We start from the raw sequence: 15828 nt of genomic DNA, 5'->3' as shown, positions 1-15828 counted from the left end.
AATATTATGGTTTACTATGAGCTAATGAACCAATTTTGGATCCAACTTGCTACTTTTCCTTGGGAGCCACGGCTTTTACATTTTGTATCAATTTACAGTGTGATATCTGGTCAAAAGCCTTGCAAAAAAACAATGGGGACTGCATCAAGCGCGCTGCCCTCATCAGCCCTCCTTGCTGCCTCCTCGAAAAGTCAATTGAATGAGATAGACAAAACCTTCTTTTGCAACTTTCCTCGATTAATCCATGGCTTCTTCAGCGACGATTCTGAAGGTTCGCCCTCAGAGTTTGTTGTATATGCAATGGAGGATTGGTTGAGGTCACTCGCGATCTTCTAAAATCTACCCCTCAATTCTCCGATGTCTGCTGAGGTTCAGTTGGTAATGTTCTCACCTCTGAGACAGAAGGTTGTGGGTTTAAAATAGACTTGAGTATAAAACCTAGGCTGACACTCCAGTGCGATACTGAGGGAGAGCAGCACTGTCAGGGGTGCCACCTTTTTGGAAAAGACAGAAAACTGAGGCACCATCTGTCCTCTCAAGTGGACACCAGGGACAGGACTCTCCGACCCTGCACCCCGACGCCGGCTGCCCTATTCTCCGGCTGCGTTTTTCAGGGGCCGGCGGGATTCCCACCACGCCGGTCGGGGGCCATTGACAAGCAGCCCCTCTAGCGATTCTCCGAGCCCCGATGGGCCAAGTGGCCATCGCGTTTTGCCCAGTCCCGCCGGCGTGAATTACTCACCTCACACATGGTGGGACCTGGCAGGTAAATGTGCGGCGGCGGTCCTGGTGGGGGGATCTGACCCCGGGAGGGGGACCCCACGGTGGCCTGGCCCGCGATCTGCGGGTGGGCTGGTTCCGTGAGGATCTTCTTTCATCCGCCATATTGCCCGGGGGCCGGCGGGAAGAAGGGAATCCCCGCGCATGCGCGAAAATATGCCGGCCGTTCCGCGCATGCGTGAGATCACGCCGGCCATTCCGCGCATGCGCAAACTCGTGCCAGCCCTTCACCGCTGGCTTGAGCTGCGGAACCACTCCGGCGTCAACCTAGCGCCCGAGAAAGGTGGGAATTCCTCAATTTCGGAGGCCGTTGATGCCGGAGTGATTACCGCCGGTTTTATAATAAGGTTATAAGAACTAGGAGCAGGAGTAGGCCATCTGGCCCCTCGAGCCTGCTCCACCATTCAATGAGATCATGGCTGATCTTTTGTGGACTCAGCTCCACTTTCCGGCCTGAACACCATAACCCTTAATCCCTTTATTCTTCAAAAAACTATCTATTTTTATCTTAAAAACATTTAATGAAGGAGCCTCTACTGCTTCACTGGGCAAGGAATTCCATAGATTCACAACCCTTTGGGTGAAGACGTTCTTCCTAAACTCAGTCCTAAATCTACTTCCCCTTATTTTGAGGCTATGCCCCCTAGTTCTGCTTTCACCCGCCAGTGGAAACAACCTGCCCGCATCTATCCTATCTATTCCCTTCATTATCTTATATGTTTCTATAAGATCCCCCCTCATCCTTCTAAATTCAAACGAGTACAGTCCCAGTCGACTCAACCTCTCCTCGTAATCCAACCCCTTCAGCTCTGGGATTAACCTAGTGAATCTCCTCTGCACACCCTCCAGTGCCAGTACATCCTTTCTCAAGTAAGGAGACCAAAACTGAACACAATACTCCAGATGCGGCCTCACCAACACCCTATACAATTGCAGCATAACCTCCCTAGTCTTAAACTCCATCCCTCTAGCAATGAAGGACAAAATTCCATTTGCCTTCTTAATCACCTGTTGCACGTCGGCGCGGGGACATCGCCCCATTATTGCAGAATCCCGCCCCAGATATTCAAAGAAGAGTTTGCCACAGAGTCTCGTCCAATATTTATCTTCCAACCAGCATCAATAAAACATTATCTCGCCATTATCTCAGTGCAATTTGTGGGAGCTTGCTGTGCATAAATGTTCTGCCATTTTTCTTACACAACAACAATCACTGCACATTAAACAGTTTTTTTATTGGCGCTATATAAGGCGCTATATAAGGCGCTATATAAATCAAAGTTCTTTCTGAAAAGTGGCAGCCATAGTATCATGAAATCATTGCCCTAGCCCGGAATCCTGCCAGCTCAGATATCATAGAGGCAACAAAATGGAGATGATGATTAAATGCAGAATCTGAATCCCACAACAACCAATGACCAGGAGACCAAAGCCAAGGCCTGTGCCAGTCCCAATTCTTTACTCTGCCAGTGGCCACTGCTGAGCATCTTACTGTCATAGAGCTTCACTTGGGGCAATCCTTAAAATATGTCTACAGCACAGGCACTCCCAGCAGTCTGCCTGAATGAAATAATTTTCAGTGCTGACTGTTTATAATGTGGGATCTTGCCAAAAGCCTTGCAAAAAGATCCAATTGCTATTGACTGACTGAGTGAAGACACTGCCACCCTGTGGTATGGAGTATTGGGCATCAAGATAGCATCAGTAGTCCACGATTAATATGGTTTTTTTTAAAATCATTCATGGGATGTGGGCATCACTCGTTGGGCCAGTATTTATTACCCATCACTAATTGCCCTTGAACTGTGGGCATTTAAGAGTCAACCACATTGCAATGTGGCCCAAACACAGGGCTCCCTATAGCCCAGGTAAGGATGGTAGATTTTCTTCCCTTAAAGACATTAGTAAACCAGATGGGGTTTTCTGACAATCAGCAATCATTAGATTTTTAATTCCAGATTTTCATTGAATTCAAATTTCACCATCTGCCATGGTGGGATTTGAACCCAGGACCCCAGAGCATTACCTTGTGCCTCTAGAGTCTAACAACAAAACCACTACACCACTGCCTCCCCTAATACGATATTAATGAAACAAAATTGGCGGCAGGATAGGATAAGCTGGTCCATCATGCAACACAGCTGCTACCCACCCACCACAAAAAACCCTGCCCCCCACCTCCCCCAGATAAAGGAAACCAGGAGATTCAATGGGTCAGGAGTGTATCCTATAATAACTCTTACTTCCTCTATGATACAGTTTCTGTCCCAGTCAGGAACTGGTCCTGTTCCCTCTTAAAGACACACAGCATCCGCTCTACTAGATTACTAGATTCCAGAGGCTCATTATACTATGGGTAAAGAAGAACTGCCTAAAATTGAGTCCACCAAACCTTTAATTTGTACGCTCCGGTCCTCCCTAACTTGTTAAACTCAAGAAATTTCTCATTGGGTGCTCCACCTGTCAGGTCATCCCCAAGTCTACGCTGCTGTAAAGTGAGTACCCCCTACCCCCATGGCCATGTAATCACCCTGGAGAGGCAAGAAATACGGGAAACAAACTCCAGGATTTGTGTTTCTGATTACTTTAATTACACCTGGAAGCCCACATACTTCAATGCTAGCATTGGGGTCAGCTTTAATATTGAAGTTTGCTGAGTAAAGTCACCATAGTCCCAGATGACCATGGGCTCCCTCCTTTGAGGGGGAGAGCTGACTGGTGGTGATTTAACTGAGGATCACCACACCTCAGGCGAGGGGCAAGGTAGAGAAGGCGGGGCAGGAATTGAACCCTCGCTGTTGGCCTCACTCTGGATCACGAACCAGCTGTCCAGTCAACTGAGCTAAACCAGCCCAGGCTAAACCAGTCTTAAATAGGCACAAGAGGGATGGGTATTGGAACAAAGATACTTATGGTAATCGGCAGCCATGGGACTGGAACCCAGAGTGAGTCGGCACCTTGAAGTGGGGAGAAAGTTGAAGGAAGAGCAAATAGTAAAGTTGTTTGACACAGAGTTAGAGGCTTACTTTGATTTTCTCTTCCAGAGCCAAAGCTACAGTTGCAGGGTTCCTTTGATCAGGAGGCAGAGGAGCATGGCACAGACAACATTGCGGGGAAGTGGAGCGGGAGTGATTCTGACATGCGGGAACCAGGAGCATTGGAGCTACAGATGGACGGCACCGGAACGTCGGGTGTGTGCACGCTCAGTCGCTCAGTGTCCCATGATTCCCAGCAAAACACCTGCCCTCTTATTTTGCAGCTGGGCCGACTGAGGGCAGAAACAAACCGGTACGGATAGCGGTCACTCTCGGTCCAAGGAATGGCCAAACAGTTAATAACATAGTGACAAAACGTGAAATCTCCTTTAGATGCAATACTGATGTCTAAGTTTGTGTTGCGGTCTTTTGTTGAGTGCACATGTATCAATCAATAACAATGTGGTTTACTTATTCGATGTTAAGACTATATATGAAGTCTTCTAGCATAGTGGTATCATCCTGGCCTCTGGATCAGAGGTTCTGGGCTTAATTCCCACTTCAGAATTTGATGGCCATGGAGTGTGTCATAATGTGGCCAATAGGTTGATTATCAGTCTGTAAATCCTCCTGATGCACCTACGGCAGGCAGTAGGAGTGGGAGAGGTTCTTGTACAGCCAGACTCTTTTTCAAAGCATTTTATTCCTTTCTCAAAGTTACAAAGCCAATGCGCAGAGTGGGCATGGGTGAGCCCTTAATCCATCACTTTGCTGGCTCCAAACACCAATTCAAATTGAATCCAATTCATGGTCCCCACTAAAAGAGATATACAAGATCCAAGCTGACAAGAATAGGCTTGATCTGACACAAAAAACAATGGCAAACTACCGCAGTGCCAATGAAGGACCAACCGGGAGTCCATGGTCATCAATACTCTTTTAGGTCATGGTACCTGCAATGAGAGAAACCTATACGCAGACAATGATGGTTAGGAGATTACGTAGAACGTGCCTGTCCTCGGGACTGTTGCTCTGTTTCTTTCACAGAGTACATTGGATTATACATCACATTCTGTCTTGTGGTGATGGACAGCAGTTGAAGAGATGACTCTTTAAGGTATATGACAACGGTTTTCTGTTGTAGGAACATAGGTAGGCCATTTATCCCCTCAAGCATGCTCCGTCATTCAGTTAGACCAAAAATAAAAAAGGGACTTGAACTTGTGCAATACTTTTCACATCTCAAAGAGCTTTACAGCCAGCAAAGTTGAAGCATAGTGGTCTCTGTTGTAATACGGGAAACAGAGCTGACAATTTGATTACAGAGAACTCCCACAAATAGCAGTGTGATAGTGACCAGATAACCTGTTTTTGTCGTGTAGTTTGGGGGATAAATATTGCCTCGGACAATTCTATTTTACATTCGCTCAAGCTGGGACCTCAGTTTAACATCTCCCCTAAAAGTCAGCACCTGTAACGATGCAGCGCTCCCCCAGTACGGCACTGGGATGTCAGCCTTGATGTTGCACTGAAGCCCTGGAGTGGGATTTGAACCCAGAATCTTGGAAGCCAAGAGGTCTGAGTGCTCCCAACTGAACCATGGCAAATCTGAGCCATGCCGCAGCTGCATTTGCCCGCCCACAACCCAATAAAAATCTGTCCAACTCAGTCTTGTAAACTCCAATGACTGTCCACACCCACAGCCTTTTGGAGTGAGGGTTTCACATTTCCACTTCCCTTTGTGTGAAAAAGTATTTCCTGATTACAGTCCTGAATCGCTCAGCTCTATTTTTTAGATTATGTCCCCGCATTTTTGATTCCCCCCCACCAACAGGAAGAGTTTCGCCATTGTGCTCCATGTATTTAAATCCCTCCATTCCTCTTCCATCTCTGTGAGCTCATCCAGCCCAACAACCTTCTGAGATCTCTGCACTCCTCCAATTCTGGCCTCCTGCACTTTTCTGATGTTTATCACTCTACTATCGGCAGCTATCCAAACCGTAAACTCTTGAATTTTCTCTTTGTATCTCTCCCATTTCATCGCCTTTATGATGTTCCTTAAAGCCAATGGGCTGGATTCTCCGCAGACCCGCGCGAAATCGTGTTTGGCACACGGGCGGAGAATCCACTTTTCACGCCAAAGTCAGGCCCGCTGCCGGTCCGGTGATTCTCCGAGACGCGAGAATCGGCGTGATCGCGGAGCATGCCGCACGGCTGGGGGCCCATTGGCAGAGGCCAGCCCAGCGATCCTCCGCTCCCAACAGGACGAGTTCCCGACGGCGTGGAACTAACCTGGTATTGCCGTTCAGGATGCTGGGGTCCGCGGCCGTCCTGGTGGGGACAGGGGGATCGGACACCAGACGGAGCCTTATAGGCGGCCGGGATTAGATCTGCACGGTTAGATGCTCGGGCGGGGTCGAATTTTTCTGTCTGCCTCCGCGGTCCGAGTCCGCCATGGAGCTCGGCGCGGCCGCTGGAGGCCACCGCCGTGCGCATGTGCGGACTCCAAACCAGAGGTGCGGTGGCCCGTATCCGCAGCTAAAGCTGCGAGATTTGCCCCTCCAGGGCATTGAATTAGCTGATTCCAGGAAGCTCTGGAGTAAAACTGCAGCGTTTTTATGCCGGCGTGGGGATGTGGTCCCATTTTGGGGAATCCAGCCCTATATCTTTGACCACCTGTCCTTGTGCCTCTTCCTTTGTCTCAGTGTCACATTGAATTCCGACAGCGCAGAGCTAAGCCACTAGGCCCATCGAGTCTGCACCGACCCTCCGAAAGATCAACCTACCCATGCCCGCTCCCCACCATATCCCCGCCACCCCCAGACGTACACATCTCTGGACACTAAGGGGCACTCTATCATGGCCAATCCACCTAATCTGCACATCTTTGGACTGTGGGAGGAAACCAGAGTATTCGGAAGAAACTCCACAGACATGGGGAGAAAGTGCAAACTCCACACAGTCACTCAGGCCGAATCGAGCCCCAGTTCCTGGCTCTGTGAGGCATCAGTGCTAACCACTGTGCCACCGTGCTACCCATATGTGAATCTGTGAATCCTCTAGTTTGCTATGTGAAAGGCACTGTACAGGCAACATTTATTTACTTTTACTTGAGTTTTAGGAGAAGGCTGTATGGGGACAATGCATTTCTCTTTGGGCCTGTGCTCAGATTGATCCCAGCTGGGACAAATAGATGAAGAATTAATCAAAAAAGTCGCCTCATTTAATATGCCGGGCCTTTAAACTTTGCAGCCTTCTCGAAGACCTTACAGAGAAAGAGAGAGAGTTCCAACAACTTCTGTTACAAACCCTCCAGCAGAAGAACCACGATATCGAGTCACTACGAAAACGCTCAAAATCCACGGGTAAGTGTCAAATCAGCATCAAATCGATTGGAGTGGACAGCGGATTACTGCTGGGATATCCAGACTGAGGAATGTTTGATCTGTCCCCCATTCGAGGATGGTTGAAAATGGACAATGATCACCCACTCCCAGTCTGCCATGCCAGTGCAGTTCAGATGCTGACCAGCCATTGTTTTGTTTAACTGGTTCCATTTGGCTGCCAAGGATGAGCAGGACTCCATAGCTTCCTGTCTGAAATGGCACAGAGTATTCAGGCTCATATTTCCTCAGAGGCAAAACTGCTGATCTGAGGTGTGCCATTGTGAAGGGTGGGTACAAGGGCCGACGATAAAGCAGGAAGGTAGGATCCATTTCCTGGGACGAAACGTTGAAAGGCAACTGCAAACAGAAAATCCTCTTGGCCAGACTATTCTGTGCTATCACCCTGGAATGACCCAAAATCCATTCCAGCACATAATTCAAGCCAAAACCTGAATAGGGTGCTGTACAGTCAGGGGTTAGACGAGACATTATATCAAAACCCAATATATCTTCTCAGGTGGCCGTGAATGATTCTAAAGAACTATTGAAAGAAAAGTAGGCGAGTACTCCAGGGTGTCCTGGCTAATATTTACCTCATATGTGCTTAAAAACAGATAATGCAATTTTTGGGAGCTTACTTTGCACAAATTGGCTTTCACATTTGCCTACATTACAACAGTGACCACACTTCACACATACTTCATTGGCTATAAAGTGCTCTGAGCAGTCCTGAGGACATGGCATTTGGTAACATAACCACAAGCAGCGGAATTCTCCGTCGGGATCCTCAAGTCCGCCAGCAGCGCACCCATACCTGCAGGTTTTCCGACAGCGTGGGATGGCCACTATGCGGAACCCCATTGGCCGGCTGCAGGAAGGGAGAATCCCGCTGCCGGCGGGGGCGCGCCACGCAGGAAAACGCGACTGGCAGACGGAAGAATCCCGCCCAAGTTCTTTGCTCTTTTTAGAGCACATGGGATAAAACAGGTGAGAAGACTTTTTTCAATTCAACAAAATTTGTCCTTCTACAAAGATCTTCGTTAGGCCTCAGTTGGGATGCTGTACCAAGTTTTGTTTAGTGGACTTATATTGAACGGTACAGTGCAGAAGGAGGCCATTTGGGCCATCGAGTCTGCACTGACCCTCTGAAAGAGCATCCTACCCCACTCCCCCACCCTACTCCGTAACATCATAATCCCACCTAATCTGCACATCCCTGGGAACTAAGGGATAGTTTTCTCATGGACAATCCACGTAACCAGCACATTTTTAGACTGTGGGAGGAAACCGGAGCACCCGGATGAAACCCATGTAGACACGGGGAGAATGTGCAACCTCCACACACACATTCACACAAGGTGAATTGAACCCGGGTCCCTGGCATTGTGAGGCAGCAGTGCTAACCACTGTGCCACCGTGCCGCTCAAAAGAAAGGCTGAAAAAGAAGGCTACAAGATTACCTCCCAGTTCAAAACACCATGGGCGCGATTCTCCGACCCCCCACCGGACCGGAGAATCGCCGGGGGCCGGCGTGAATCCCGCCCCCGCCGTGTCGCGAATTCTCCGCCACCGGAGATTCGGCGGGGGCGGGAATCGCGCCCGCCGGTCGGCGGGAATCCCCCGGTGATTCTCCGGTCCGCGATGGGCCGAAGTCCCGCCGCTGTCAACCCACGCCAGCCGGTGTGGATTGAACCACCTTTGGGATGGCGGGACATGGTGGCGCGGGTGGACTCCAGGGTCCTGGGGGGGGCGCGGGGCGATCTGGCCCCGGGGGGGTGCCCCCACGGTGGCCTGGCCCGCGATCGGGGCCCACCGATCCGCAGGCGGGCCTGTGCAGTGGGGGCACTCTTTTCCTTCCGCCTTCTCCATGGTCTCCACTGCGCATGCGCGGGGATGCCGTGAGCGGCCGCTGACGCTCCCACTCATGCGCTGCCCGGCAAAGTCAGTTTCGCGCCAGCTGGCAGGGCACCAAAGGCCTTTCCCGCCAGCTGGCAGGGCGGAAATCAGTCCGCCTCGGGCCTAGCCCCTCAAGGTGAGGGCTCGGCCGCTCAAGATGCGGCGACTTCCGCACCTTTGGGGCGGTGCGATGCCAGACTGATTTGCGCCGTTTTTGGCGCTGGTCGGCGGACATCGCGCCGAGATCGGAGAATCCCGCCCACATTTACCTGGAGAGGCTCAATGGGCTGCACCTCTACATGTTAGAGAAGTGTAGTCTTAGGAAAAGGGCCATCTGGGATGGGCTAGGTATCGGGTGGAATTAAAGTGTCGGGAGTTAAGTGGGGCAGATGACGGACGGTAGAGGGGATTGGAGGCATAAACCTCCAGTAAGGTTTGTAACGTGAAATGTCTGGGGACTGAATGGGCCGGTTAAAAGGTTGCGGGGGTTCACGCACCTCAGGAGCTTGAAAGCGGGGGTGGTCTTTCTGCAGGAGACACACCTCCGTGTGAAGGCCCAGGTTAGGTTAAGGAAGGGGTGGGTAGGGCAAGTTTTTCACTCGAGGTTTGATTAGAAATCGAGGGTAGTGGTGATTTTAATGAGCATAAAAATGGGATTCGTGAGTGCGAAGGAGGTGAGGGATCGAGGTGGGAGATATGTGATTGTGAGTGGGGTATTGGAAGGGGCACCGGTAGTGTTGGTAAATGTGTATACCCCAAATTGGGATGAGGTGGGTTTTCTGAGGGGGTTATTGGCAGGATCCCGGATTTGGCCACGTACCAGTTGATCATGGGAGGAGATTTTAACTGTGTCCTGGAGCCGAGGGTGGATAGATCGAGCCCCAGGTCGATGGGTAGAGTACGAATGGCACGAATCCCGTACCGGCCTCCCCGAACAGGCGCCGGAATGTGGCGATTAGGGGCTTTTCGCAGTAACTTCATTTGAAGCCTACTTGTGACAATAAACGATTTTCATTTCATTTTTCATTTTCATTTCATTTTCATTTCAAGGGAGCTGGAGGGGTTTATGGAGAGACGGTGGATCCATGGCATTTTCAGAACCCAGGGGGAAGGGTGTAATCCTTCTTTTCACACGTCCATAACGAGTATTTGAGGATTGATTGCTATGGTATGAGTCGGGGGATTTTGGGTGGGGTGGAGGGGTGTATGCGGGATAGTTATCTCGGACCATGCACCCCACTGGCTGGATATTCAGTTCAGTACGAGCCGAGAGCAGAGGCCAGGGTGGAGGTTTGACTCGGAGTTGTTGGCAGATGGAGGTTTTTGTGATAAGGTGCGGGCGGCGATTAAGGAGTATGTGGAGTTGAAGCAGAATGGGGAGGTGTCGGCGGGCATTTTCTGGGAAGCACTGAACGCAGTGGTCCAGGGAGAAATTATGTGTTTAAGGTGCGTGGGGATAAGGAAAGGAGGGCGGAACATGACCATCTAGTGAGCGAGATAGTGGAGGTGGACAGGGAATATTCAAGGGTGCCCATCGTGGAGGGATTGGCGAGGAGGAAAACGTTCCAGGGTCAGTTTGACAGGCCGGGTAGGGCAACTATGTAGGGCAAGGGGGGTGCAATATGAGTATGGGGACAAGGCGAGCAGCAGGCTGGCGCACCAGCTGCGGAGGCAGTCTGTGTCCAGGGAAATATTGAAGATACGGACTGGGGCTGGGGATGTGGTGTCAGAGCCAGGGAAGATAAATGAGGCATTTAGAGAGTATTACCAGGGACTTTACGAGCCGGACCCAGGGGGAGAGGAGGGGACATGGGGTGGTTTCCGGACAAGCTGAAATTTCCCTCGGTGGAGGAAGCAAAGATGCAGGCGTTGGAGAAGCCCTTGGGGCTGAGGGAGGTGCTGGACAGTAGCAGGGGTATGAAATCGGGGAAGGCCTCTGGGCCGGATGGGTACCCAACGGTATTTTATAAGGAATTTGCGATGGACCTGGCACCACATCTGTTGGGGGCGTTTAATGAAGCACTGGAGAAAGGGGAGTTGCCGGAGATGATGACGCAGGCAGTAATCACACTCATCCCAAAAAAGGGGAAGGACCCGGTGGAATGTGGGTCGTATAGGCCCATATCACAATTTTCTTTTTATGAATTTAGAGTACCCAATTCATTTTTTCCAATTAAGGGGCAATTTAGCGTGGCTAATCCACCTACCCTGCACATCTTTGCGTTGTGGGAGCGAAACCCACGCAAACACGGGGAGAATGTGCAAACTCCACACGGACAGTGACCCAGAGCTGGGGTCGAAACTGGGACCTCGGCGCCATGAGTCTGCAGGGCTAACCCACTGCGCCACCATGCTGCCCGGCCCATATCACTGTTGAACACAGATGTAAAAGTATTGGCTAAGTTAATGGCGGGGAGGATGGAGGATTGTGTCCCGGGGTGGTGGCAGAAGATCAAACAGGCTTTGTGAAGGGCAGGCAGTTTGCGAGTAATATAAGACGGCTGTTGAATGTGGTGATGAATCGTCGGGGGCTCTGGTACCGGAGGTGGTGGTGTCCATGGACACGGAGAAAACATTTGACCGGGTGGAGTGGCGGTACTTGTTCGAAGTTTTGGGAAGGTTTGGGTTTGGGCTGTGATTTGTGGCATGGGTGTGGTTGCTGTATGTGGCGCCAAGAGCGAGGGTGAGGACGAATGATATGAGCTTACGAAGCTTTGACTTACACAGGGGTACGAGGCAGGAGTGCCCGCTGTCGCCGCTGCTGTTTGCGCTGGCCCTAGAGCCATTGGCGATGGCTCTCAGGGGGTCCATAAGACCATAAGACATAGGAGCGGAAGTAAGGCCATTCGGCCTATCGAGTCCACTCCACCATTCAATCATGGCTGATTTCAACTCCATTTACCCGCTCTCTCTCCATAGCCCTTAATTCCGCGAGAAATCAAGAATTTATCAACTTCTGTCTTAAAGACACTCAACGTCCTGGCCTCCATCGCCCTCTGTGGCAATGAATTCCACAGACCCACCACTCTCTGGCTGAAGAAATTTCTCCTCATCTCTGTTCTAAAGTGACTCCCTTTTATTCTAAGGCTGTGCCCCCGGGTCCTAGTCTCCCCTGCTAATGGAAACAACTTCCCTACGTCCACCCTATCTAAGCCATTCATTATCTTGTAAGTTTCTATTAGATCTCCCCTCAACCTCCTAAACTCCAATGAATATAATCCCAGGATCCCAGGGTCGGCAGAGTGGCGGGGGATAATGAGGGGACAGAGGGAGCATCGGGTGTCGCTCTATGCCGATGACCTCTTGCTGTATGTTTCTGATCCGTTGGAGAGTATGGGAAGGATTATGGGCCTGTTGGGGAGGTTTGGAGGGTTCTCGGGATACAAGCTGAATGTAGAGAAAAGCAAAGTATTCCCGATAAATGAGCTGGCACAGTGGCTAATTTAGGGTGGATGCCATTTACGGTAGCGAGGGATAGGTTTAGGTATTTAGCTTCAGTTTTTCAGCGGTAGCAGCGAGAGCAGTAACCAGGGGGCTGTCGGGAAGATAAGTTTCCCGTTAAAAACTTACCTTACAGGAGCGGTGAGAGGGAGGAGCTGAGTGGGAGCGGTCAAATTGCGCTCTGGGAAGGTGACTGAACTGATATATTTGAGCAGCGGCTGAACCCGAGACACTACACGTGTAGTGTCTCCCACCCGCCCTCCTCCTCTAACCAAAAAAAAAAGACTGATGTGTTGATAAGGTAAGGTTTTTCTATTTCTTTTTATCGTGTGATTGGTAACAATTTTTCTTTTTTTTTTTCCTTTTTCATTTATCTACTATTTGATATTATAGTTGGACTAAGTTAAGTTTAAGATTAAAAATGGCAGGAGATCTCAGACCCGTGTTATGTTCCTCTTGCTCAATGTGGGAGCTTAGGGACGTGGCTGTTGTTTCTGACTCCTTCACGTGCAGGAAGTGTGTCCAGTTGCACCTCTTGTTAGACCGCATGACGGCTCTAGAGCTGCGGATGGACTCACTTTGGAGCATCCGCGATGCTGAGGAGGTTGTGGATAGCACGTTTAGCGAATTGGTCACACCGCAGATTAGGATTGCTGAGGGAGAAAGGGAATGGGTGACCAAAAGGCAGAGAAAAAGCAGGAAGGCAGTGCAGGTGTCCCCTGCGGTCATCTCCCTCCAAAACAGGCATACCGTTTTGGATACTTTTGGGGGAGTTGGCTCACCAGGGGGAGGCAGCAGTAACCAGGTTCATGGCACCGTGGCTGGCTCAGCTGTGCAGAAAGGCGGGAAAAAGAGTGGAAGGGCTATAGTCATCGGGGATTCAATTGTAAGGGGAGTAGATAGGTGGTTCTGTGGTCGAAAACAAGACTCCCAAATGGTATGTTGCCTCCCAGGTGCATGGGTCGGGGATGTCTCAGATCGGCTGCAGAACATTCTGAAGGGGGAGGGTGAACAGCCAGTTGTCGTGATGCATATCGGCATCAATGATATAGGTAAAAAACGGGATGAGGTCCTACAAGCAGAATTTAGGGAGTTAGGAGCCAAGTTAAAAAGTCGGACCTCAGAGGTAGTAATCTCAGGATTGCTACCAGTGCCACGTGGTAGTCAGAGTAGAAATGAAAGAATAGGCAGGATGAATGCGTGGCTTGAGAGATGGTGCAGGAGGGAGGGGTTCAGATTTTTGGGACATTGGGACCGGTTCTGGGGGAGGTGGGACTACTACAAATTGGGCGGTCTGCACCTGGGCCGGACTGGAACCAATGTCCTTGGAGGTGCTTTTGCTAAAGCTGTTGGGGAGGGTTTAAACTAATGAGGCAGGGGAATGGGAACCAAATGAGGAGGTTAGTGGACAGTAAGGAGGTAGTAACTAAAGCCTGTCAGGAACTAGATCATGAAATCAGCGTGATTAAGGGGAAGAGTAGGCAGGGAGCAGATGGTGAACGCAAAGGGACTGGTGGTCTGAGGTACATTTGTTTTAATGCAAGAAGTGTAGTAGGTAAGGCAGATGAACTTAGGGTTTGGATTAGTACCTGGGAGTATGATGTTATTGTTATTACTGAGACTTGGTTGAGGGAAGGGCATGATTGGCAACTAAATATCCCAGGATATCGATGTTTCAGATGGGATAGAGAGGGAGGTAAAAGGGGTGGAGGAGTTGCATTACTGGTCAGAGAGGATATCACAGCTGTGCTGAAGGGGGGCACTATGGAGGACTCGAGCAGTGAGGCGATATGGGCAGAGCTCAGAAACAGGAAGGGTGCGGTAACAATGTTGGGGCTGTACTACAGACCTCCCAACAGCGAGCGTGAGATAGAGGTACAAATATGTAAACAGATTTTGGAAAGATGTAGGAGCAACAGGGTGGTGGTGATAGGAGATTTTAATTTTCCCAACATTGACTGGGATACACTTAGTGTTAGAGGACTAGATGGAGCAGAATTTGTAAGGAGCATCCAGGAGGGTTTTCTAGAGCAGTATGTAAATAGTCCAACTCGGGAAGGGGCCATACTGGACCTGGTGTTGGGGAATGAGCCCGGCCAGGTGGTTGAAGTTTCAGTAGGGGATTACTTTGGGAATAGTGCTCACAATTCCGTAAGTTTCAGAATACTCATGGACAAAGACAAGAGTGGTCCTAAAGGAAGAGTGCTAAATTGGGGAAAGGCCAACTATACCAAAATTCGGCAGGAGCTGGGGAATGTGGATTGGGAGCAGCTGTTTGAAGGTAAATCCACATTTGATATGTGGGAGGCTTTTAAAGAGAGGTTGATTAGAGTTCAGGACAGACATGTCCCTGTGAAAATGAGGGATAGAAATGGCAAGATTAGGGAACCATGGATGACAGGTGAAATTGTGAGACTAGCTAAGAGGAAAAAGGAAGCACACATAAGGTCTAGGCGACGGAAGACAGACAAAGTTTTGGAAGAATATCGGGAATGTAGGACCAATCTGAAACAAGGAATCAAGAGGGCGAAAAGGGGTCATGAAATATCTTTAACAAACAGGGTTAAGCAAAATCCCAAAGCCTTTTATTCATATATAAGGAGCAAGAGGGTAACGAGAGACAGGGTTGGCCCACTCAAGGACAAAGAAGGAAAGTTATGGGTGGAGTCAGAGAAAATGGGTGAGATTCTTAACGAGTACTTTGCATCGGTATTCACCGAGGAGAGGGACATGACGGATGTTGAGGTTAGGGATAGGTGTTTGAATACTCTAGGTCAACTCGGCATAAGGAGGGAGGATGTGTTGGGTATTCTAAAAGGCATTAAGGTGGACAAGTCCCCAGGTCCGGATGGGATCTATCCCAGGTTACTGAGGGAACTGAGAGAGGGAATAGCTGGGCCCTTAACAGATATTTTTGCAGCATCCTTGAACACGGGTGAGGTACCGGAAGACTGGAGAATTGCTCATGTTGTCCCCTTGTTTAAGAAGGGTAACAGGGATAATCCAGGTAATTATAGACCGGTGAGCCTGACATCAGTGGTAGGGAAGCTGCTAGAGAAGATACTGAGGGATAGGATCTATTCCCATTTGGAAGAAAATGGGCTAATCAGTGATAGGCAACATGGTTTTGTGCAGGGAATTTTTTGAGGAAGTGACAAAGTTGATTGATGAGGGAAGGGCTGTTATACATGGACTTCAATAAGGCATTTGATAAGGTTCTCCATGGTAGGCTGATGGAGAAAGTGAAGTCTCATGGGGTCCAGGGTGTGCGAGCTAGATAGATAAAGAACTGGCTGGGCAACAGGAGTCAGAGAGTAGTCGTGGAAGGGAGTTTCTCAAAATGGAGAACT

The 15828-nt window shown here is 49.8% G+C and overlaps 1 protein-coding gene across 2 annotated transcripts in view; it reads left to right on the top strand.

Moving 5' to 3' along the window:
• The window catches only part of LOC140418567 (mitogen-activated protein kinase kinase kinase 5-like), a 277605-nt gene that overhangs the window by 240726 nt on the left and 21051 nt on the right, over nt 1-15828 (top strand). Inside the window, exons 24-25 of one of the 2 annotated variants that reach the window (XM_072502099.1) lie at nt 3825-3971; nt 7008-7120. In XM_072502099.1, the coding sequence (XP_072358200.1) occupies nt 3825-3971; nt 7008-7120 (260 nt within the window). Of the gene's footprint in view, nt 1-3824; nt 4069-7007; nt 7121-15828 lie in introns of both variants that reach the window. The other variant, XM_072502092.1, reaches the window with a different exon arrangement.

Source organism: Scyliorhinus torazame, chromosome 1 (assembly GCF_047496885.1).
Source record: "Scyliorhinus torazame isolate Kashiwa2021f chromosome 1, sScyTor2.1, whole genome shotgun sequence".
NCBI classification, from domain to species: domain Eukaryota; kingdom Metazoa; phylum Chordata; class Chondrichthyes; order Carcharhiniformes; family Scyliorhinidae; genus Scyliorhinus; species Scyliorhinus torazame.
The sequence above is the reverse complement of the archived record's forward strand: the minus strand, read 5'-3'. Positions and strand labels throughout refer to the sequence as shown.